General features: G+C 42.8%; 1 protein-coding gene across 3 annotated transcripts in view; it reads left to right on the top strand.

Annotated features, from left to right (window-relative positions):
* DOT1L (DOT1 like histone lysine methyltransferase) overlaps positions 1-25,106 on the top strand; it is a 79,493-nt gene that overhangs the window by 30,717 nt on the left and 23,670 nt on the right. For 2 of the 3 annotated variants that reach the window (XM_066635683.1, XM_066635682.1), the window contains exons 6-18: positions 2,637-2,731; positions 3,370-3,432; positions 8,253-8,308; positions 11,237-11,316; positions 14,705-14,773; positions 15,072-15,178; positions 16,779-16,820; positions 18,054-18,137; positions 20,588-20,825; positions 21,790-21,903; positions 22,321-22,412; positions 23,922-24,023; positions 24,459-24,596. In XM_066635683.1, the coding sequence (XP_066491780.1) occupies positions 2,637-2,731; positions 3,370-3,432; positions 8,253-8,308; positions 11,237-11,316; positions 14,705-14,773; positions 15,072-15,178; positions 16,779-16,820; positions 18,054-18,137; positions 20,588-20,825; positions 21,790-21,903; positions 22,321-22,412; positions 23,922-24,023; positions 24,459-24,596 (1,280 nt within the window). Of the gene's footprint in view, positions 1-2,636; positions 2,732-3,369; positions 3,433-8,252; positions 8,309-11,236; positions 11,317-14,704; positions 14,774-15,071; positions 15,179-16,778; positions 16,821-18,053; positions 18,138-20,587; positions 20,826-21,789; positions 21,904-22,320; positions 22,413-23,921; positions 24,024-24,458; positions 24,597-25,106 lie in introns of those variants that run through there. The other variant, XM_066635684.1, reaches the window with a different exon arrangement.

Raw genomic sequence — 25,106 nt, 5'->3', positions numbered from 1 at the left:
TGAGTCTGTACTACCTATGACCATGAAGGATGAGAGGCCCCCGAAAGCACACTCAGGGGTGCACCGAACTCAACTCATGGAGGAAGAGAGACAGAGGTTCAAAGCACGTGCATCGTGGAGTGCAGAGAACCAGAACAATCCGCAGAGGCACAACATGCCAAGTGTGGCTGCCAGCAGGTCTGCTCTCAAATTTCAACAAGAGTTGGAGTGGACGGATGAAAGTGATGCAGAAAGTGATGAGGACCCTTGGATGTTGCCAAGCAGAGGCTCATGGCAAGGAACTGTTGTAAAAGGACAAAAAGATGAGTGGACTGCCGTGCAAAAGCCAGCATCGCGCTCCATGGTAACAGCACAGCCTCCTTTACAACCGTCATCTGAGCCTGCTGTTGTGAACCCTGTGTTGCCGGTTTCCACACCGCCTCCACCTACTCCTGCACCAACAGCCCCACCGTCAACACAAGTAGTGGGGGATGGGAATGCTGCCAGAGTTTCCCCAGGAACAGCAATGCCCTCAGCAGGAGACTGGGCTGCGATTTTTGCCATGCAACAGCGCCTCATAGAAATGCAGATGAAGGATCGAAGAGGAGAAAGGAAGCGCCTCACAGAGCAGTGGGACTGACACATGTATCCAAGGTGCGTCCGTGATGGGGATGCGATGTCCTATCTTGCTATGTTTGAACAAGCATGTGAGGATGAGCAAGTTCCTGAGAAGTTATGGCTGTGTGTACACCGTTCACAATGTGTGGGTACAGAACTAACGCACATACTTGCAGGACTACCTAAAGAACAAAGGCACAATTACAAACTGTTTAAGTCATTAATCAAGGAGAATCTGGCCATAAGTGAGCAAATGGCAAGGCAGAAGTTCCGCCATGCAGAAATGAAACAGGATGAAATGTATACTAGTTTCCAGCTGCGTTTAGAGAGAGCTTTGACAACCTGGGCCGAGACTGCAGGAGCAGAAACTGTACAGCAGTGGAGAGAGTTGTTGGTGAAAGAACACTTTTTCTCCTATTTACCACCAGCATTGTCAGACTGGGTAGCAGAAAGGCAACCTGCAACCGCTCTGCAAGCTGCAAGGATCGCAGATGAAATTCCATCCCGAAGGCAGCATCAACGAGCCAGCATCAGATGCCTAAAAGCTTTCAGGAACAGCCAGCAAAGGAGAGACAATCTTTTTGCTTGTTTACTCACATTTTTGCAGCTAGGAACTGCTAGCTACTTCTCCGTTACTGACTTAGTTTGGTTCAGGCTTCACATGCTAACCTAGGCCTAAACTGTACATACTCATGACAATCACTTCCTAGTGACCTTCTAAGATCTCCTATAGGCCTTCTGAGGCCCAGATAGGCTGTGTGTGGCCTCCACAAATCTCAGAATACCCTCCAGAGGCGACTGGAGCACATCTCCTGTCACCTCTGGAGGGTTCATGTTGGTTCGACCTGTGGGTTTAGGATCCATGGATAGTGAAATCTGCGGGTCCCAAATCCGCAGATACAGCAGACCCACTGGATATATTCCTAAACAATATTCAGCATTGTATTGTCCCCTGGGTCACCACATAACTTGTTCCTGCTGTGGAGGTGTATAGGAATCTTATAGTGGTTGCTTTTGAATGAAACTGAGTGAAAAGCAATCTTTCTTTCAGGTTAAATGTTTCTGACTTCCAAAATTAGGTGTTGGCCATCTTCCAAACTGAGTGGTGATTCTTGTGCTCAAGGATAGGCAGAAAAGGTGACTCTTATCCTTATGATATCAGTTGAACAGCGTCTTGATGAGAGCTTGATTTCTGCAAAACCGACCTTCTCCCATACAAACTTGGTTAAGATCTTCCTTGGAGGAATTTATGTGGGCCCCCTAGCCTTCAGAGTTTAGGTGGATAGTCACCTTGGAGAGGGACGTTTCAATGGTGGCACTCTGTCTTTTGCTTTCCTAAGGTAAACTTACTTGGTATCAGCCTTTTGGCACCAGATGAAGTCTTTTAATTGGCCTTGACTTTTGAGATCTGTCTGTAGGCTTGTGATTTTAACCTGGTGAACCTCTTACTGTATTCTTACGTTATAGTGTTCTACTGTTTTCTTAAAATGTTTTATTTTATTTGTTAGCCATTCTAAGAATTTGTGGGCTAGCCAGGGTGGTGTAGTGGTTTGGGAGGTGGACTTAGACCTGGAAGATCCAGGTTCAAGTCCCCCCTCAGCCACAAAGCTTCCTAGGTGACCTTGGGCCAGTCATTTTCTTTCAGCCTCACCTACCTCACAGAGTTGTTGTGAGGACAAAAGGAGGGGAGCAGCGGTGTACACCGCCCTAAGCTCTCTGGAGAAAGGGCGGTATAAAAATGTGGAAAAATAAATAAAAAAATAATAGAACGTATTAAATATTCTTCTAATTACTAAGCTGTCCATCTTTCCAAATTATACTATTAGCTGTGACCCTCAGTTATGAAATTTAAAACCAGTCCTTCAACGGAGCAAACCATTTATTGCTAAAATCTGCAAAGTAGTTTTCAAAGTAAAATCAAATAGCTGCTAATTTCCCTCCTCCTCTTATTGCCAGCATCAAGTAGCCAACATCAATATATTTCTGTTTACTGGCTTCTCAAATGGAACCTGTAAGCCATCTTTCTCCTCCTGTCCCAGGTGTGGGTCAAGTCGTTCTACAAGTGGCCGCAGCCACAAACTGCAAACATCACTATGGTGTGGAGAAAGCTGACATTCCGGCCAAATATGCTGAGGTAGGTAACCTCTTGAAATAGAACAAGAGTGCTTTCTGTTAATCTCATTTGGGGACCGAAAGTAGTATAAAGAGAGCTTGATAAGCTTACGTGCTTTCAAGCACATCTTTGGAATCTTAAGTGCTAGGAACTTATCTTTTAAATTATCTTTTAAATTATCTTAGACCACTAATCAATCTGTCCCTCTGTTGTCTATTCATTCTAGTAGTGGCTCTAGGTGGTCTTAGACAGAGGTCCCTTTCCCAATCCTGTTACCTGATGGTCTTTTAACTGCTGGCCTTCTTCATGCAAAGGCTGCACTCTACCACTGGCTCTGACCCTTCTCCAAGTGATGGTGGTAGTGTTGACCTTCCAGGTCAACAGTCCTGGCTGCTTGTCTGCTTACCCTCCCTCCCTTCCTGGTGTAAGTTATTGTGTTTCTGCCGTATTAGATGAAATAATCTTCCAGCATCTTTCCAGTCCAAAAGTGCTAGTGGAAAGCTTAATGATAATGGGGTCTTGTTTCCATTTTGCCATAGTAGTTTCTTTCCCCATTTGCTGAAATAACATCAGATTTACTAATGGCAAGGTCTTTGTTTTTTGTTTCCCCTTCTCTCCTCTGTTCTTTCCCCTCTCACCCCCACCAAATGCCTTTCTAGACAATGGACAAAGAATTCAGAAAGTGGATGAAATGGTATGGAAAAAAACACGCAGAATACACAGTGAGTGAAGCAGAACCACAAATCTTAGCTTTAAAAATAAAAATCCAGCTGTAATACAGAAGATTCTTCTAGTGTGTGAAAGAGAATTTCAAGGACTTCACTGCTTGCTTGCTTACTTGATAATGATTTAATAAGTTTATTTATTTATTTATAGAATTTATATTCCACCTTTCTATCCCAATGAAGGGCACTCAAGGCGGCTCACAGATAAAACCATTCTAAAAACACAAAATATATGTATATGTATAAAAATAGGACATTTAAAAGCAATAAAACATCATAAAACTTGGATCCCAAATTAAAATACGTTCAGAAAGCGCCATGCCCCCTGGTGTCAGCATAAAAAGACTTCCCTGAATAAAAAGGTCTTAAGCCCCAGCAAAAGGACTCTAAAGAGGGAGCTTTTTCTCAATTCCAGGGCGAGGGAGTTCTACAGACAGAGAACCACCACCAAGAAGGCACTCTTGCCACCAAACCCCTCGCCTCCACTGGTGGCGGCACAGTTAGAAGGGCCCCTCTGAAGACTTGAGAGGACAGGTTGGATTGTATGGAAGGAGGTGATCCCTCAAATACCCTGGACCCAAGTCATATAGGGCTTTAAAAGTTCAAACTAGCACTTTGAATTCAGCCTGGAAACGAACTGGCAGCCAGTGTAGCTGCTGAAGCAGCAGTCAAACTGACGAGCCCCAGCAACCACACGGGCGGCCGCGTTCCGCACTAATTGCAGTTTCTGGACCGTCTTCAGAGGCTGCCCCACACAGAGTGCGTTGCAGTAATCTAATCTGGATGTCACTAGGGTATGGTTCACCATGGCCAGGTCTGAGTGACCCAGGTATGGCTGCAGCTGGTGAATCAGTTGAAGCTGAGCAAAGGCTCCCCTGGCCACAGCCGCTACCTGGGAATCCAGGAGCAGCTGTGGATCCAGGTTCACCCCAAGCTGCAGACCTGGTCCTTCAGAAGGAGTGCAACCCCATTCAGAGCAGGACGATAGTCCAATACCAGAGTCTTGGACTTCTGGGCCAGGAAAACCTATGTCTAATCAGGAATCAATTTCAGCTTGTTCACCCACATCCAGCTCTCATCAGCCTCCAGACAGCAATCCAGAACTTAGACTGCCTCCTCGGAATCAGGAGGAAAGGAGAGAAAGAGCTGGGTGCCATCAGCACATTGACGGCTCCCTACCCCAAACCTCCGGGTGACCTCTCCCAGTGTTTTCATGTAGATGTTGAACAGCATGGGAGACATAATGGAGCCTTGCGGCACCCCACACCTAAGAGGCAATTGGAATTCTAGCCTTCATGATGATGGTAAAACCATGGATGGGGCCTTTGACTCAGACACTCACAATCCAGAAAAGCTGCTCCTCGTTTGCAAGCTTAGCTTCCAGATTCCTTGTTTCTCTTTCTCCTTCTCTTTGGGCCCAATCTTATCCAACCTTCCAGTGATGCAGCTATGCCACTGTGGCACTCACTACATCCTATGGTGGTGGTGGGCAGTCAAGGAGGTCTCTTCAAAGAAAGGGAGCATTTGTTCCCTTACCCTGGGGCTGCATTGCGGCTGCATTGTCACTGGAAAGTTGGATAGGATTGGGTTCTTTTTATGTTAAGGAAGAGCTCTTAAGATTTCAGATCCTGGGGACATTAGAGTATGGGCAACAATGTTCTCTTTGGAGATTTCTGCTTTTGTTTCCATTATTGAGTTATGGCTGAAAGCTTTTTGTTATAATTAATGCAGGCAGATGGTGTTTAGTGGTTCCAACATGGCAGCATCCCTCCCTGAACATCATCCCTCTATCTGGGGGCATAATGAAGTAGAGCCACTTCGGTATAAAATGGTTTATTTCCAGAATGTCTTTTGTAATGAAGTCTCTCTCCTCTACCTTAAATGTTTTCTACTTTTTTTGCAGTTTTCCTAATAAGCAGATAAGTTGCTCAATTATCAGTGTACATTATGAGAAGGAATGGCAGCAGACACACTGGGAGAGGTTGCAGGGGGGAAATGATTACATGCTGTCATATTTTTGCCTTTGAGTTTTAGCTGCTCTGTCTGGATTAGATTTCTTAGGAGAGGTGGGGAGGGGAGCTGTTTTTTTTCTCCCTCCTTCAGGATTCTTGCCAGAGTGCAGCTCTATAATCCAAAAAAGTGGAAGTTAAAACAGAGTTTTGTGGTCCCTTTGAGACTAGTTCATTTATTGTGATGGAAGCTTTTGAGAACTAGGTGCTGCTTTATCTGACAAACTGGGCTCTAGTCCCAGTCTGGAAATTGTATTCATTGTGAAGTAAACCTTTTCCCAACCTTTTAGGCAAAGGGAAGAAGATGTATGATTGTGTGAATGAATACTGCATGAATCTGGCTTAATGGTTCTCTGAAACCTAGACTTCCAAATGGGATCTGAATTGTGTGGCTTGGTGGCAAGGCAGAACCTCCCCCCTTTGCCTGGTAATAAATGAGGCATGATGGAAGTGTGAGAGCCCCAAGAGGGGGATTTCCCTGCTTACAGCCCTTAGTTTCCTGGTAATTGTGGCTTTCTGTTTGGCTCACCCCTTCACCAAAGGGCAGTTTAACAGTCTGTTTTTTGCAATGGAAAAATCTGGTAGGATATTAACTTGTTCCAGATATATACTTCCCCGTTTCCAGCAGGAACTGTTTAATATTTGAAAAGCCCTCCAAACGCCTCTTTTGGTTTGAAACTGAGTCACATTCTGCAACTTTGGATCTTTGCCAGTCGTTTTTTTTTCCCTTCAATTTTATTTTAAAAATAGCTGTGTGTGCTTTTCCAGGCAGAACAAACAATACTTTGTGAGCCAAGGGTGTTGCATGGAGGCCCTGAAATGAGGTTTTCTTGGTGTGTCTCTGTATTGTGTTATGCAGTCAGCCTGTCCATGGTGCTTCCCGCCATGAATCTGGGAAGGAAGAGGGTTGAATCCTGCATTTGCTTCTTTTTCAGACAATTTAGAGACTAAATTGTCAGAAAAAAGCAGATTCTTGAGAGATGATGCTTGCTTAATGAGTGTAACCCTCCAGTAGCATGTTCTAAGTTGCCCCTCTCCCTGGGGCAATCAGCTCTCTTGGCAGGCTGCAGTCATTGGAGTAACAAATGTGATTTCTGCTGTCTCTGCTTGACCTGTTGTGCTTTAGTGCCTCCACCTAAATTGGGAAAGGGAGTAGCTGGCAGGACTAAGAAGCAAATTTCCAGTGCCAATTATTGTCTTAGAGTTTTCAGAACTCCTTCCTTGCTTAAGAAGACTAAAATATCTGTTGCAGATGGTCACTCCCGTTCATTAATCATTAAGAAGTTTAAGTTTCTGTGGTCTGTAGAAACAAAATGGGAGGGGGCAATGGCTATAAAGGAGCCTGTATTACGTGACTGCTGCTGTTCTAATCTGGCATGCTGAGGCTTCCTGGTGCAGTCTTTGCTGCATGCAAAGAGTCAAGCATAAGACAGATGTGTGACCATCGCAAGCAGGCACACTCTGTTTCAGAGCTTTGTTCGCCGTAGAAAAATAGTCACACTTCTGGCTTGGGTTAACTCAAGTTGGCATGTTCTGCTTAAATTTTATTTTTATCCTGTCCTTTCTCCAGGGAGCTCAGGGTAGTGTACATGGTTCTCCCTCACACCCCATGTTTATTCAGAAGTAAGTCCCACTGTATAGGCATGGTGGGTGAGTGGTTAAAAGACACTGGACTGTCCAGCTGGAAAGTCGGCAGCCCTGGTGCTGCGGAACAGGGTGAGGTCCTGTTTCTTACCTCACCTCCTGACAACCTAGCAGTTCAAAAGCATGTAAATGCAAGTAGATAAATAGGTACCACTTTGGTGGGAAGGTAACTTGTTCTGTGTACTTTGGCATTTAGTCATGCTGGCCACATGACCATGGGAGATGTCTTCAGACAAAGCTGACTCCCTTGGTTTGGAAATGGAGATGAGCACCGCTCCCTAGAGTCAGACACGACTTGTACAGGGAAAACCTTTACCTTTAATTCCCACTGTATTCAGTAGGACTTGCTTCATGGTGAATATACGTATATAAAACTGTAGCCTTAGTGGTATATAAATTCTTAACAGTAATAGTAACATAAGCCTCTCAGGCAGCCCTTGAAGAAGATAGCCTAGACAGAAATATATGTCATGGCAAATTTCTCAGTTTGCCTCTTGCAGAACTTGGTGCTTATTATTACTTGGGGTCCTTGCAAAAAGCTTCAAAGGAAGCACCTGATGACATCACTGCTCCTGTTGTCGTAGTCTTGGAGCACTGCTCCCTCTTGACTACACCTCTGATTTTAAGATTAACTGCTACTGCTGGTGGTATAATGACTGAATTATAGTCTCCTCTCATCTTGCATGCAGTTAACTTGTTTGAATTAAACTACATGCACTCAGCAAAAAAGAGAGAGAAACAATAGTTTCTGCCTGCTGTTCTACTTATTAGATACATTCCTGAGAGTGAATATGAGATTGGAGAGTGGAGCTGCTGTGCCCTTGGTTGGTTTCAGTTCCAGCCTGCCACTTGTAATTTTTAAAGAGACAGTATGTTTTTCATGTAAAGGTTTTTCAAGTATGCATGATTTTGACTTTATGCACTGACTGGAACGTAATCTTCGCATAAGACAAGGGGTGTTCATACTTAAACTGGGACATTTCTATTCTGTGCTGCCTTTGGCCGATCATAGAAATAAGTTCTAGAATTGGGAAGTAAAACCTGTAAACATTTTCCATAAATGGGAGGCGGCAGCTAAATGGTTGTTCTTCAGTCATGTCTTTGATAACTTTTTATTCCAAGGGAATAATTGAATTTCAGGGTACCATTTTCTCTCCTCTTTAGCTGGAACGAGGTGACTTTCTCTCTGAAGAATGGCGAGAGAGAATTGCAAACACAAGGTACAGTGGTTGCGGATTTGTTTTTGGAAGTATGTGTTAAAGATACAATTATCCCCAGGGTTGCTATTGAAGAACAAAAACAGCTTTTTCCAAACTTTCTTCTCCCAACATGAGGATTGTCCTCTTCTTTTTTGCTGTGGGATGCTGAAAGATGTTGTGAGAATGGAAACCTGCTGGTATCCCTGATCTCCAGGGCTGGCTCCTTTCAGCTGACCTACTGAAGTTTTAAAACTCACACTTACTCCTATCTTTGACAGAGCCACTTATGTAAAAATTTCCACTTTGCACAAACATCAGTTAAGTATTGCTGTTCCTTTAGCAACATTGGCATGTAGTGGTTTTATAGTTCTTTTGTAAATGAAAGAGAAAACTTCCCTCTCTGGTTTTGAAAGGGACTTTGTTGTGACCAATGTGTTTTGAGAGAGATAATAGTATTAAATACTTTTATTTGTTATAGATACAGGTAAGGAAATGGGTTAAACATTGGGCTGGGACTACACAGGTTACACATGAGGGTATTGGCCATAGATTACAACATGCATATTCCAAAAAAGAGAGATCATTTTAGAACAACTAAAAAGAAATATACTCATCAATACAAAAGTTATCATATTTGTCAGTATAATGATTAATGGTTTATCTAAACAGTCAGTATTATTTAACTAAAGTTATCTATCCAGTCATAAAAGGCTTCCAAAATCCCCTTACTCTAAATTTTTCTCTAGTTAGAACATCTGTAGATTTCCACTTTTACGCATACAATATTCTTAGCGCTGTACTAATATGTACAATGGTATTTCTTATATTGATCTTTAATCTCTGATGTTACATTTAGGAGGAATATTTCCGGTTTGAATGGTAATACACAATTCAATACCTCTTGTAGCAATTTATGTATCATGTTCCAGTATTTCTTTGCTTTTTCGCATATTCATCACATATGATAAAAAATTCCCTCAATCTCTTTACTTTTCTAACACTTGTTTGGTGACCCAAAATACATTTTTGCTATTTTCTCTGGAATTAAATGCCATCTATAAAACATTTTATATAAATACTCTTTAAAAGCTACCATTTTAATTATCTTAATATTTATATTCCAAATTTGATTTGATTTAATTGATGGAATATTCTAATCCATTGATATCTACAAAAAGAATTTCCACTTGTTGTTCAGCCATTTCCACTTGAAGATATATATAGTCTGTCTTAGTACTTTCTTTGTTCTCTGTCTTATTTGTCTTTTCCTTCTTGTCCCTCCCACTGCTCCTTCTTCTTCTTGACTCTCTTATATTTCTTGATCCATCTCTTCCTTTTTTTTTGTTTTCTCCATTCTGTTCTTTTTGGGTTTGATCCAAAGAATCTTCTTCTTAAGATGACGTGCTCTCTTTCTCTGAGAGTTCCCTCCTTTTTTTCCTTTAAAATTCTGAATTCTAATAATAAATGCTGCTTTTTCTTTCTCCTGGCTCCTTACAGAAATCTCCAATTCTTTAGTTTCATTTGGCATTTGATCCATTCTCTTTTTCATCTCCTCCATACTTTTATTTGTTTTTTTTATTTTCTCTCTTCAAAGTCTTGACATCTTGTCTGTTGTTCGTGCTTGTCAGGGAGGAGTTTATTTGCTTCATTTGTTCAGATAGTTTTCCGACCTCTTCTTTCATTTCGTTTCTAAAATCCCTCATCATATCCATTAATGAGGTCTGGCTTTTGCTAACCTCTTTTAAGTTTTTTGATGTCATTCTTACCAATGTCAAATCAATCCAATATGCCTCTGGATGTAAAATGAAAGTAAAATGTTCCAGCCATTAGAGTCGACCAAGTCTCATTATCTTGCTTCACCTTCTTATAAGGCTAATTTCCAAGTTTTATATCCAAAAGGGGTAGGTCAGTAGTCCACTTCAAGTCAATACCAATGTCAAATCAAAACAATATACCTTTAAGAGCTCTGTCTCAAACCTCTAACTATAAAAACGAAAGTGAGTCATTCCAGCAGTTAAGGAGTCATCCAAGTCTTACTATCTTGCATCCCTTCTTGTCAAGGGTAATCCTCAAGTTTTTTATCCAAAAGGAGTGGGTCAGTATTCTGATTCAAGTCAATAACAATGTCAAATCAAGTAAGTATATCTTTAAAAGCTCGGGTCTGAATCAAGCCTGATTCAAGCCTCTTGCTGCAAAAACGAAAGTGAAATTGTTCCATCCCTTAAGGTTAGTTGTTTATTGCTTTTCCATGCATACCATTACAAGAGGGTGATCCTTTGTCTTCCCTTTTTTATCTTGACTTGACTCTCGCCTCTTCTTCCAGTCACCCTTATTACAAAAACAAAAACAAAAAAATCAAAAAAAGAAAACAACTCCAGCAGGGGCTTCTTTAAATCCAGGTTCGCTCTTTTCCCCTCTGGGTGGCTAAAAGCCAATGTAAATAATCTTAGAGTTATCTTTTCCTCCTTCCAACCTCTTGATTGCAGTTCTTTTTATAGCCTTTTAATGAACTGGTTACTCACAATTTAAAGCCTTTATTCGCTATCATATTGTATCTAGGTCATGGGGGGAGGGAATCACCCAGCTGACCGAATCTTTTCCCAAAATGGCAACGACCGGGATACGATATGATCCAGCACAGGACGATATCGGGGATTATCTCTGAGACCACCGTCTCTAGGGACTCCCCCAGTTCAAGCTCTCAGCCTCTGCACCTTCTTCTTAGGCAGCAGAGAGTTCCTCATTCTTGAGGTCCCCTGGAAACACATCTATTTAGCATTTCTCCCTCGGAGCCTCCAAAGTTTCCCTGCTAGTGCACTGAGCGTTAACTCCGCCCCCCATAGTATTAAATACTTTCCTAGTCTGCCTTGCAATCAGTAAATATAAAATATTTATTATCTTAAAATGGAAGCAAGATGCCTGTCTTACTCATGTCCTGTTACCTTACAGTGTTATTTTTGTGAATAACTTTGCCTTTGGTCCTGAGGTGGATCACCAACTGAAGGAACGATTTGCAAACATGAAGGAAGGTAATGGATCAAGCCCCTTGCAACCACTGCTTTCTAGACACTTCCTTACCATGACAGTTTATGTGGTGGTGGGTATTTGCTGTGTTGAGCTGTGTGATAACAGTAAGTTGTATGTTGTTGGCGTCCATGGCTTTCTAAACTGCCTTTCTAGGACCAATCTGCTCACCTTCCTTTATTGCGCTTGCTTTTCTAACTACCTAATTGTAAAATGTTTGGATCAAGACTTGTCATCTGCTTCTGGTATTCTCTAAAGCTCTGTGTGTACTGGAACCATGGCAGTATAATATTCAGGATTTTTCATGGATGCTCTTTGTAATTCCATGTGTAAATCCTTAACTGTATGCTGTGTTTAGGTACTACATTTATTTGAACTAGAAACAAACAGGTTTACTTTGAAACAATTACATTCTAGGTCAGTGTTTCTTAAGAGCCCATTTATACTGCTTTGAGTGGCATTCTGTGAGAGTGCTTTGAAATTTGTGAGCAATTTAAGAAACCCCTCTTTCTTTGTATGTGTAGGGAATCTACAGCTTCCAGAGCTCCTCTGGAAGGCAATCATGGCTGTAGAAGAGTGTAGCAGAAAGAGGGAAGCCCCCCATTTTTGAGCCCACATTCTCAAGTGATGTGTGGAAATAAAGAAGGCTGAGTTGAAAGGTGGATTTGGCAAGGAAAGCTGTGTTCAAAGGTAGCTCCCCCTCTCAACAGGTGCCACTTTGTTTTTAGAAAGATATAAATGTTTATACTGTGATGCAATATGGAGAAAGTGGTTAGGAAACTATGTGGTTAGGAAACCTAACTATGATGAGGAAATTACTTCAGAGTTGGGATTATTTATCCCAATTTTATATCCTGCCCTTAATCTGATTTGTTAGGCTTATGCATATCCTACCCTGTCAGATTAGCTGTCAAGATGGCTTATGGTCAAATGTACAGATAGACCTCCAATGTGAGGATGTCCCGAGGATAGTTGTGCTTTTGCATAGGCGCAGTCAGTCTGCCCCAACATTTTCACAAGGTGTGATAGTGCTAGTTTGTGAGAGGGGAGGGAGACACTGTATTTCTGGGATGAAGAGAGATGCTGTGTCTGGAAGGGATGCTGAAGTGATGGGTAAAGGCAGGGCTGAAACTTATATAGTGGGTCAAATAGCTTTCATGGCACCTGCTGAGGGCTGGAAGTGATGACATTGAGCAGGAAGGGATGTCATTAAGAAGATGATGGCCAGAAAGAAGCACTTTGTTCTCACCTAGAAACTAATTAGCTGCAAATGAAAGAAGAGAGAATGTGCAAATCTTGATCATATTTTCAGGATATGGGAGAGCCCAATTATTGTGTGGATCACCCTGTTTGCAGCACCATTTCTGCCGCAAGCAAAATTTCACAGCTCAGTAGCTAAGAGGTGGTCTACGATGTGATGTCCTGGCAGAAGTGGCACTGCTGAAAGGGCAGCCCGCATGATAATTGGGCTCTCCCAGTGTCTTGGCAGCTTCTGTCTTTCTCATCCCTCTTGTTCTGCCCTTACCCCAAAGTGTTACTTGCCTTCTCCTTCTGCCTCTCCTTCCCAGAGCCTTGGCAGAAATGGCACAGCTAAAAAGGTAGCATTGGGAGAGGCAAATTATAGCTGGGGTTGGATGAAGAGCTTCCAGGGACCACAACAGGCCCATGGGCCTTATGTTTGACACCCTTGGGTAAAGATCAGTACTTTATAGGACTGTACTCATACTCCTCTCCAACTAACACAAATGCAAATTGTTACTTGTAAAATGCAAATTGTAAAACACAACTGATAAAAATGAAACCCCCTCCATTTGCTCTAAAGTCCATTTTGTACATTACACTACAAAACAGGGCTATCACCTGATGTATAATCATTAGATCAGCAATTCTCAAATTGTTTGCCTAGGACCCACCGGTGCATTGTGACCCAATTTTTACTGGTTCATGAAACTAACAGCAGATTAGGCTATGTGCATCAAGATTTAAATAAGCTGTTATTTGGGGGAGGAGGAGCACTGCTGCCCAGTCACTATTATAGCCACACCCTTTGGCATTTATAAATTACACAGCAGCCTTTAAGGCCTCTAAAAAGTTTGAGAACCACTTTATTAGAAAGTGAATTGGCTAGTTTATAGATAACTTATTCAACGAAATATTTCCATACTGTTTTTCAACAACCACAGAATGTTTGTAATTTTATTTACTTATTTACTTATAAATACTTTGGCTTAAGACCTCCGGAACCTAACCTGAACTTAAATAAGGGGACCTGTATTAGGAAACTACCTGTATTAATTACACAAATAGGAGCAAGGTAGTGAGAACAGCAGACAGGTGGGGAATACAGTGAGCACACAAAACCAACTCAGCTAACATTTGAAAAGCCCTGGGAAAATGCAAAGGTGTTTGGACCTGAAATGACACAAATGTAGTTGCTAGGTGAGTGCTACCTACTAATGGTAGGTAGTGTCATAATGTTTTGAGGTATCCCCCAATCAGTTGCTGTTTGACTTGTACATGTTTCTGAAATAGTTTCTATTAGGATCAGATGTGTTTGTTATAGAGTGGTACTTTGAAGTTCCAAACTCGCTCTTTTTTGTCAAGAAAAAGTAACAAGCTGCACTAACTTTTATCATAATGAGGAAGGGCTATTGGGAATAGGATCTGTGACAGTAAGCTGAGTTTAACATTTCCTGATATCAGGAGGTGTCAAGTCTCACCCTGCTAACTGGATAAGAGGTATCTGTTAAACTCATGGCTTATATTTTTCAAGGATAAGCAACTACTCATCTCAGCATAGCATTTTTCTCAATGGCTGTCTTAGTGTGTCTTGTTTGTGTGTTTTTAGATTGTGAGCCTCTTCTTAGGGCAGTGAACCCGCTTCTTAATCTTCTTGCTATGCAAACAGCTTTGAACTCTTTTGCTGAAAAGCAGTATTTAAATACAGTGGGCCTTCCTTAGTGGGTGGATTTGGATACTGTATTTGTGGCTGCTGAGCGTGCTGCTGGAAGGCCTCAGGATTTCCCAGACATGACTGGAAGTGGCTACCACTCATGTCCAGGAGGTGTTCTGAGGCAGATGTGTTCCAGATGTGGATGGAAGTACCTTCAGTCATGCACAGGAGGCTGAGGAGGTCACATTCTACCTCCTGAGGGCCTGGTACAATCCTCAAGTAAGTAATTGTGGCATCACACAGGCTGCTACCTCCCCCCCCCCCAGACTTCACTATCCGTGGAATTCAGTATCCATGGGGAGTCCTGGAATGGATTTCCCATGGCTAAGGAGGGCCCACTGTATTCTAATTAATAGGACATAAGTTTACCTTCTCCTGACCACCATTCTATCTCTGAGGACAGTGTGTTTTTAATTTCATTTTTCTTTCTCTTTTGGCAGGTGGTCAAATCGTATCTTCAAAACCTTTTGCACCATTAAACTTTAGAATCAACAGTCGAAACTTGAGTGGTAAGAATTGATTTTTTAATGGTGTGCCTATATGTTTTTTTAAATCAGATATTTTCAGGCTGGGGCTCTATGCAGGAATGCTGGGTAAAGAAGCAAATAATTCAAGGTCATATATTAAAAAGAAATCTTGGTTCGGGGAGAAATCAAAGGAATTCCGTGTATCTTAGTGGCCCTCAAACTACTGCAGTTTGCATCCTGGCACCCAGCATAAATGCACGAAACCCTGAAATGCATTATCTGTCATGTACTCTTATTTCCTTCCTAACTGTGGTGTTCATTTTTTTTTTCCTTTTTAAAGATATTGGCACTATCATGAGAGTTGTAGAATTGTCACCACTGAAAGGGTCTGTCTCATGGACTGGGAAACCGGTTTCTTACTACCTGCATACTATCGATCGAACCATAGTGAGTATTGGCATAGGGTGGCAGGGTTGGTTGAAATATGCTCTTGCATCAAAAACCCAGACACATGAAGTCACCTTGTACTGAGTTAGTCTTACTGTCTATTTAGGGGCACCAGAAGTGCCTTTCAGAAGGCTCCAGGAGCCTGCCTGAGGCACAAGGAGGTTGTGTGCAGCCTCCCCATGCCTCAGAAGGTCTCCCTTCCAGTGCAACAGGAAGACTCTTCTGGTCACATCTAGGAGGTACAGTGAGGCCCTCCTGACTCATGTTAGGTCAGATCCATGGGGCCTGAACCTGCGGATAAGGAGGGCTGACCTGTATTTTGCTTTTGTTTCTAGTATTGCTCTTTTCAATAGTTCTGAGGCCACTTTTATCCACTTTATAGCTTGTTGGGGCAAGGGAGTGAGTACCTTGATAAAGCACGCTTGGTACTTTATCAACAGTGACTGAGTAGGGATTTGAACCCAGTTCTTAATCTAGTAATTCATCATCTCCTAGGATGTAGCTCCATTTTACTGGCCCAAGTTCAATCCGTGGTATCTCCAGGTAGGATGGGGAAAGACTTCTGCCTAAAATCCTGGAGAGAAATGGTCAGCATAAACAGTGCCAAGCTAGGGTTTGAGTTTGTAAAAGGCAACTTCCTGTATTTCTAAGGTAGGGTAAGAGACCATTATTATTCAGTCTGGGGTGCCTTTATTCAGTTTCGGCAGTCATATTTAATAGCTTATGTCTGCTATTCCCAAACCTTTCAGCACCATGACCCACCTTGTCCTCCGTGGTTGGTCGCAATGCAGTGCTGCCTATAGCACTACCATACCTTACTGGTAGCTTTCTGAATGCGCTTCCGTGTTGTGCCGGGCTGGCAACCCACTCTATTGTCCTCCGTGGACCCCAGAATGCCCAATGGAAGCAACCAGAAGTGACTTCTGGTTTGCGGACACAACTTCCATTTGCTTCCACAGAGTATCCTGGGGCTCATGGAGGCCAGTGGAGTGGTCACCAGCCTAGCATGACCTGGAATTGGCATCTGGGGGCTCCCAATAAGGCATTGCAGTGCTACAGGGAGCATTGCGTTGCGGCCGCAGCACACATGGCTGTGTTGCGACCCAGCACACAGTTTGGGAAACGCTGACTTGCGTGATTTCAGTTTTCCCTTGTGATTTTCTATAAAAATGCATATTACTGAAGAAATGTGCACCCCATGTTCTGTGGAATGGACATTTTTTGGTTGAAGTATTCTGTATTGGAATACTGCTGATCCTCTCTTCAGTTAGTCTCTCCACTGTGTTGAGTCTACTTGGTAGCAAGAAGACAGTTTTTAAAAGAGGTTTTAAAAAAATCCTTTCTGTGGAACAGAGAGATAATGGAAGTGGTAGTAACAGGGTTGGGCTGTACCAAGACTGATAAGTTGTGTACTGATTTGAACTTTGTGTTGCATGCTTCTTGGAAAAAAGGCTGTATTGCCGGGGGGGGGGGCGGGGAAGCATTGGTGTTGCTGTGGGGGAGGAAATGCCTCTGGTTTTATGTGCCCTGTTGGCAGCCCATAGGAATTTTTAAAAATTTTTTTATTTGAAGGACTGATGTTCATGTTTTCCTATTTCAGCTTGAAAACTACTTCTCTAGTCTCAAAAATCCAAAACTCAGGGTAAGTTGTAGGATTTTGATGACAATTTTGATTTTTAAGATTGTGGAAGCATAAAATATACTGCTGGAGCTCAAAAGGCTCATACATTACACAGAACCTTGATTTACACTAACTACACTTTATACTTGGGAATTAAGAATCCCCATTTATTGGGAATTGTAGTTAGGAGCTGTTTGCCTTTTGTTTTTCACCTATTTAGCACTGCGATTTCTAAGTGCAGTGGGCTTCCAGAGGCAGAGCAAGTGTGGTCTTTCAGTTCAGCTGTCGTGCAGCAAACCAAGGTTTGCAAATTCGCTTCAAATCATGGCTTCCAATTTTGGGTGACTGGGCAGCTGCAAACCATGTTTTGGTCCTGGCACAGAGGTGTGCCTGTGGTGGCTTGTACCCAGTGAAGCTCTTACCTTGCAAAGCTTGGTGTTCCAGAAGTCTGGGGGGTGATGAAATTATATCATCACGCTATCCCCAACTTTCTGGGCCTTTGCATTCGTTTAAATGCAAAAGCCCACCTCTGTACTATCTCCATTTGGTGATCTTCAGCCCTTTCTGGGCTCAGTCACTTTGTGTTCTCGCCAGCAAGTGGCAAAAACTTGTTGGCAAGGGCTGAAGATCGCTGAACGGAGGCTTAAGCAGTGTGCTGAGAGTCACACCTGGAGCAGCCTGTACCAGCCGCATCCCCATTGTGATGCCACTGTCCTGGCAACATAGTTAAACTACCACGCAGCTCAATCCTATGTTTATTTTTGTCAGCTACAAGTCTCACTGTGTACCATGAGGAGTACTCCCTAGTAAGTGTGTTTAGTGTGGTGGTCTGAACTGTGGTTTGGCATTTCTGAGCGGAACCAGGCATTGTGATTTTCTTGCTTCATAACATCAAAAAAAGAGCATGAATGTTAAAAGTTCCAGGGGATGAAGGTTTGTGAAACTCCTGCAACACTCTCCTTAGATGGTGCTGTAAAGCTGCATATGTTTGTGTCCACACATATGCATGCTGTTTCTGGGCTTTCTAGGAGCATCTTACTGGCTGCTGTGGAAAGTTTGATGTTGGACTGTAGGAAGGATAAATTTAACTTTTTATCCTGGGGGTATTCAGTATTCAAGGACAGTATTCAAGAGAGATCTTAGTTATTTGTGACTAATAGCAGTAATCTCTTGCTTTTCCACTTGTATGTTTACTCTATCCCCATCAACATTTTCCAGTAGTGTTTTCACTAATCTCTCTCTTACTCCCTGCAGGAGGAACAAGAGGCAGCTAGGCGCCGACAGCAGAGAGAAAACAAGAGCAACACGACGACCCCCACAAAGGTCCAAGAAAACAAGGTCTGATTCCATAAATGTTCTGCTTCATGCTACCACCTCCATTGCTTAAATGTTGAGCTTGGGCTGTAGTGGCATCCCATGGCAGAAGTCAAGTCTCTCATAATGGTTCAGTGTATCTTCTCAGCAACAATTATGTGGGCTCCTTTTCATAGGCAACAGCAGACCTCCTGTTCAGGCTATTTTGTTCATTCAAACTGCAATAACTGTTTCTGGGGGGAAGGGCGGGAACCTTTAGAAAGCAATCCTCAAGAATACTAATAATTAACTTGAGTTTGTAGATAAATTACTGGAGGAAAAGAAAAGGAATCATATTAAGTCCTATCATTTTGCAATTTAAGAACATAAGAACAGCCCCACTGGATCAGGCCATAGGCCCATCTAGTCCAGCTTCCTGTATCTCACAGCGGCCCACCAAATGCCCCAGGGAGCACAACAGATAACAAGAGACCTCATCCTGGTGCCCTCCCTTGCATCTGGCATTCTGACATAACCCATTTCTAAAATCAGGAGGTTGCGCATACACATCATGGCTTGTACCCCATAATGGATTTTTCCTCCAGAAACTCGTCCAATCCCCTTTTAAAGGCGTCTAGGCTAGACGCCAGCACCACATCCTGTGGCAAGGAGTTCCACAGACCGACCACACGCTGAGTAAAGAAATATTTTCTTTTGTCTGTCCTAACCCGCCCAACACTCAATTTTAGTGGATGTCCCCTGGTTCTGGTATTATGTGAGAGTGTAAAGAGCATCTCCCTATCCACTCTGTCCATCCCCTGCATAATTTTGTATGTCTCAATCATGTCCCCCCTCAGGCGTCTCTTTTCTAGGCTGAAGAGGCCCAAACGCCGTAGCCTTTCCTCATAAGGAAGGTGCCCCAGCCCCGTAATCATCTTAGTCGCTCTCTTTTGCACCTTCTCCATTTCCACTATGTCTTTTTTGAGATGCGGCGACCAGAACTGGACACAATACTCCAGGTGTGGCCTTACCATCGATTTGTACAACGGCATTATAATACTAGCCGTTTTGTTCTCAATACCCTTCCTAATGATCCCAAGCATAGAATTGGCCTTCTTCACTGCCGCCGCACATTGGGTCGACACTTTCATCGACCTGTCCACCACCACCCCAAGATCTCTCTCCTGATCTGTCACAGACAGCTCAGAACCCATCAGCCTATATCTAAAGTTTTGATTTTTTGTCCCAATGTGCATGACTTTACACTTACTGACATTGAAACGCATCTGCCATTTTGCTGCCCATTCTGCCAGTCTGGAGAGATCCTTCTGGAGCTCCTCACAATCACTTCTGGTCTTCACCACTTGGAAAAGTTTGGTGTCGTCTGCAAACTTAGCCACTTCACTACTCAACCCTGTCTCCAGGTCATTTATGAAGAAGTTAAAAAGTACCGGTCCCAGGACAGATCCTTGGGGCACACCACTTTTCACCTCTCTCCACTGTGAAAATTGCCCATTGACACCCACTCTCTGCTTCCTGGCCTCCAACCAGTTCTCAATCCAGGAGAGAACCTGTCCTCTAATTCCCTGACTGTGGAGTTTTTTCAGTAGTCTTTGGTGAGGGACCGTGTCAAACGCCTTCTGAAAGTCCAGATATATAATGTCCACGGGTTCTCCCGCATCCACATGCCTGTTGACCTTTTCAAAGAATTCTATAAGGTTCTTTTGCACTTTCTACATGTTCCAGTATGGTTATACTTCCAAGCAGCAGTGCCACATAGCATAGTTAGTAGTTAAGTATTCCCCCATGTGTAGAATTTCCTGCTTGTAGAGAAGGAACAGATGCAGGTTAGATTATAACTCTCCTCCCTGCTATGCTATCTTTCCTACAGGCAAAAGACTTTAAAAAAAAATGTGCAGCAGCCTGCTTGCATTCTGTAGGTTCAGAGAGAACTATTAAATTCAAATCGGCCCTTGGTAGATCATGAATAATCCAAGGCAAGCAAAAAATGTTCCTAGACAAACAAGGCTGCTCTTCTCCCTAGCCCTATGTGAACTTGACATTGATTCATTGTCAAGGAAAAGTTCTGAATATCTAATCAGATCATGGTTTATATTATTTTACTACCATTAGTTTGAAAACTTCTTGGGGTAGATTTCAGTAGTTAGGGTTTCCCAAGAACTAGGAAGTGAAACAATGGTTTTGAAATGAGTTTGCAAATCATGGCTTGTATATAAACCATGGGTAGTGTTGCACTTCGGTTGACCAAACTGTGGTCAGGGCACATTTTCCCCATTTATTTCCAAAGTGACAGTCCAGAATTTTTGCTCTACATTCTGTGTTGTGTAATATGTAGAACCTGGGTCTTCCACATGCAAAGCTGGTACTCTGCACCTGAGCTACAAGTCCTCTGCATAGGAAACACTGGGAAAACATCTAACTAGAACAGCTTAATAACTCTTTGCTTTCTGTGTCTCCTAAAATCTTATTTTAAGGACTATGGTGCTGAAGAAGAGAGAAATCCTGGGACTAATGCCATCAAAAAGCCATCTCCGTCCAAAGCACGCAAGAAGAAACTGAGCAAAAAGGGAAGGAAAATGGCAGGCCGGAAGCGCGGTCGCCCAAAGAAGATGAACGTCGTGAATTCTGAGCGCAAGACCAAGAAGAACCAATCTGCTCTGGAACTTCTCCATGCTCAGACTGTGTCACAAACATGCACATCCTCTCCTCAGGGTAAGCTCTAAAGCCAGAAGAGTTGCCAGTGGCTGTCTTTTTTTTTTTTACACTGGATCTTGGCTGCTTTAAGTTAAGCAGTCCTGCAACTCAAAAGTAAAGTAGAAGTTATATAAATCTATTTTAAAAAAACACAAAAACAAACCAGGTATGATCTAGAGGATATTGGAAACCATTCTAGGATGTGTGAACAATTCACCTGGGGCACTAGTCAGTCATTTGGGACCCACATTGACCAAGAGAGTTCCCCTAGAATGCAACACATACCCTCTTGCAGCCTGTGTGTTAGGGGAAGCTTGATAGTGGTGGATGAGCTGCTTTTCAGGCAAACGTATTTAAAATATGCTTTTCCTGCCTTTGCTTGCAATTAATGAGGCACCCAAACAGGACAGTTGATATCAACATAGTTAAAAGCAATTATACAATTTTTTGAAAGGGGGAGAAAAACCCACACTTGCATAGCCAAAAACTAGCAGGTACAAAGTGGTCAAACCAGTAAATATGCCAGGACAGAATATTATTCTGGTGTCTGAACACTTGAGTGGAGGCTAGCAGAAACTTTCCAGGACAGGGAGTTCCATTGTCTGGCCTCTCATGGAAAAGGCACCTGCTGTGCACTCATAAGTATCTCTGACAGGTGGGTGGGTGGGAGGAGGAGGATGCCACCTGCTTTTCCTGATGCTTTATGAAACATGAGAGGGCAGGTCCCTGCTTTGAGAGGCTTCCCATCTAGATGTTGACACAAGGGAGATGACTGAGGAAGAGGAATAATACAGAGACGGGAAAGCTATAAAATAGTCTTAACATGGACAGAGTTACTGATCATCTTAGGAACCCTGTCGCATTACTGGAAAGTCACCTGCTTAAGTGAACTTGTGTCTTTTGTGGAAAGTTCCCCCCCAATTGACCTAGTGGACTTTTGTTTTACTCAGCTTTAACAGTCTGTATTCTCCTTCTTTTTCAGATGCATACAGGCCACCTCATAGTCCATATTACCAACTACCTCCTAAAGTGCAACGGCATTCATCAAACCAACTGTTGGTGACTCCCACCCCACCTGCACTACAGAAGCTGCTAGGTGAGGGGGGATTTTTATCATTTCCTTGACTAACTGTACTCATTAGTGCCTGATGAAGCAGGAGGCCAGGGTTTGTGTGTGATTTGTAGGAAACAAAAATCAAATGCACAAGGGCCAATGGGCATGTTTAATGTGTAGAGAACCCTCAATTTAATTAACTAATGGTAGGGAAATGGGGGTATTATTGCTGTCAGTCTGTTTAATCCCAGTATGTTGAAGTCAGTGGATACGTGCATGTCTGAAACATATGACTAGTTTTTAATGAAGCAGAAAATTCCATTATTTCTGAAATCTGTTAAAGTGAAGTCTGTTTGTAGTTGGGTTCACTGTATGGTCCTGAGAAATGCTGAGCTGATTTGTTCAGAAGTTGTGAGCTGAGTCATAAAGAGCTCTTTCCTTCCTTCCTTGGTCTTTCAGACTCTTTTAAGATCCAGTACATGCAGTTCATGGCATACATGAAGACTCCTCAATACAAGGCAAATCTTCAGCAGTTATTGGAACAGGAAAAGGTAAGTCTCTTCTGGCCTCTTCAGGTATGTAAAGAAAGTTCCCTTTCTACAGATGATTGGAAGGATGTGATGGCTTGCGCTCTGTTGTATAAGGATCTTCTCCATCCATCTCTGTAACTGAGAGCTGTTATATGAACACATGAAGCTGCCTTTATTTTCTGTGCTGACTGGTGGCAGCTCTCCGAGGTTGCAGACAGAAGAGTTGTTTCCAGCCCTACAAGGAGATGCTGGTGATGGAATCTGCTAAACTACAGTCCCTTCCCCTTATTCTTTGAAAGAGAGCTGACTTGGCAAATGCTGCCCATTAGTGAAAGCTAGATAACTTGGCCAAAGCTCATGATTAAACAAGGGACTTCCAGATCTTCAGTCTAATACTGTCGTCCAAACTCATGACCGCTGTGTTACAAAAAATTGGTCCCTGATCAGACTGGACCTTACTGTTCCGCCACGCTGTTGCAGGACTATCTCCTCATTCAGGGGACAGGGATGTTCTCAGCAGGATGTCTGGGCATGGGACTTCTGGGACATATGTGAAAGGATGTCTGGGCAGACATGACTGCCCAGAGTGTCTCTGTCCTCTGATTGAGGAAAAAGTCATGCAACAATGCAGCTGAATGATAAGGTCCACTCACGGGGCAGATGGGTTAGTCCAAACCCCAGATCTGACTGGGGTTTAGGAGGCAGTATTTAAAGTATCTAGATACTAGCTAAAGTATCTAGAAGGTAGTCTAGTATCACAGGCCGTGATCTGCAACCACATGATGTAGCTATCTGAAAGCAAACCAGATCTGGGTTTGATCCGTGCCTGAATGGGAATCCTCCTGAGAACTCTGTCTATGCTGCTTTGACTTCCACTCTGAATGAAAGATGAGATATAAAATGTAAAGTTACATTCTGTTAAGTGTGAGATACTTTGGTTGTACATGTTGTATTATGTGCAATGAGGTGTTGGAATTCTTCAATCTACTGCTTTTAGACAGACAGCAGATAAATAGGTGAGAGAGTCCTATTTAATGTCCCATCTCCCCTGCATTTAAAATGTCAACCAACTCTTGCCCCTTCTCCTCTCTGTGTTTAGAAAACCAACTGGAGTTGAGTCCCATTGCTGCTATTAAAGCTGATAGACCCTGTATTCACAAGTTTCACTTGGGTATTCTCATTACAAGTAGTTAATACTTATAAGTAGTACTTGTAAGTAGTTAGATCACAAGGAGCTCTTCTGGAGTGGACTAGACCTGTTCTACTCCAGCATCTTGCAGCCTGCAGCAGTTGGTCACATTCCCCTGAAATCTCAAAGCATGAAGGCAACTATCCAATCCTGTTTGCCCCCAGGATCTAGTTCTTCAGAGCCCTAATAGACTTAGTTTCATCCACCTCTAAATAAGTGGTTTAGCTAGATTATGCTGGAGCTAGACTTTGCTAGTAAAGTTACATTGTAGCAAAGGGCTGCAAGGGGTATATCTTTGTTGTTTTTTAGAAGTATGTGTTTGAATTCTCTCTCTTTTTAAGGAAAAGAATACGCAGTTGCTGGGAAAGGCGCAACAGTTGTTTACTCACTGTCAGGCTCAGAAAGAAGAAATCAAGCGATTGTTCCAGCAAAAATTAGATGAGGTATGGGAAGCCTTGCGGATTATGGCTTATGGCAGGGCAGTACCCCATAGAACTACCCACAAAAACTGAGCCCGGTTAGCATTGGTGCTGCGGATCAAACCAGGTATTTCAAAGTTGGAGTATGGCTGGGTCCACCTTTTTTGAGCTGCATGTTCTTCAAGTTCTAAGCCAGGAAGTCACTTGCAAGTGAAACCCAAGGGACAAGGGGAAATGGCGATAATAGAATAGGTGAAAGTCAAGTGAGAGGGGTGTATGTGGAAGATTGTGCCTGCTCTCTGCAATTTATTTATATTTTTAAAAAATGTTGCCTGATTAAATGGACATGCCTTTTTAGCCTGCATAAATGGCATTAAGTTAATGGCATTAGGCCCCCCTGTTTTCACAGGAACAGTGTGATGTGTTTTGTCTAGTCTAACCACATTCTGTCCCCAATAGCTTGGTGTTAAGGCGCTGACGTACAATGACCTTATCCAAGCTCAGAAAGAGATCTCTGCTCACAACCAGCAGCTGAAGGAGCAGACCAAGCAACTGGAGAAAGATAATGGTGAACTCAGGAATGAGAGCTTACAGCTGGTATGTACTTCTGACTGTGTCTGTCTGTCAGTTCATCCAGCAGGTGCTTGAGTTGGTTGACATGACATTGGTTGACTTGTCAGGCTTCTCCTAATGTCTTCAGAATTCAAGTTCTGTTCTTCTTATATTCAGAATTTTAGCTCTCCAAATTTAAGTCTAAGCTTGGGAAGGATTTGTAACTATTTGATAGAGCTTTGTGTACTGCAGGTGCGAGGTTCAGCTCCTGGCATGGTAGAGCACATGTATTCTATACCAAGGGTTCTGGTTTTAGTCCCTGGCATCGTCAGTTAAACAAAGATTTTAGGTAGCAGAATTGGGAAAAGGCTTCATTGTTTCTCAAAACATTGGACAGCCTTTTGGCAATTAAAGAACATAGTACTGGGCTAGATGGACTAATACTCTGCCTCTGAATAAAGCAGCTGCTTTTATTTCCTGTGCTGAATAGTTTAAATGTGTCCAAGTGTGTGTTCTTCCCCTGCTAATTGGGTAAGAGGCACTTTTTCAAGTGGG

This window comes from Tiliqua scincoides, chromosome 8 (assembly GCF_035046505.1).
Source record: "Tiliqua scincoides isolate rTilSci1 chromosome 8, rTilSci1.hap2, whole genome shotgun sequence".
Lineage (NCBI taxonomy): Eukaryota > Metazoa > Chordata > Lepidosauria > Squamata > Scincidae > Tiliqua > Tiliqua scincoides.
Note: the sequence above shows the minus strand (reverse complement) of the source record. Positions and strands in the feature narration are given on the sequence as shown.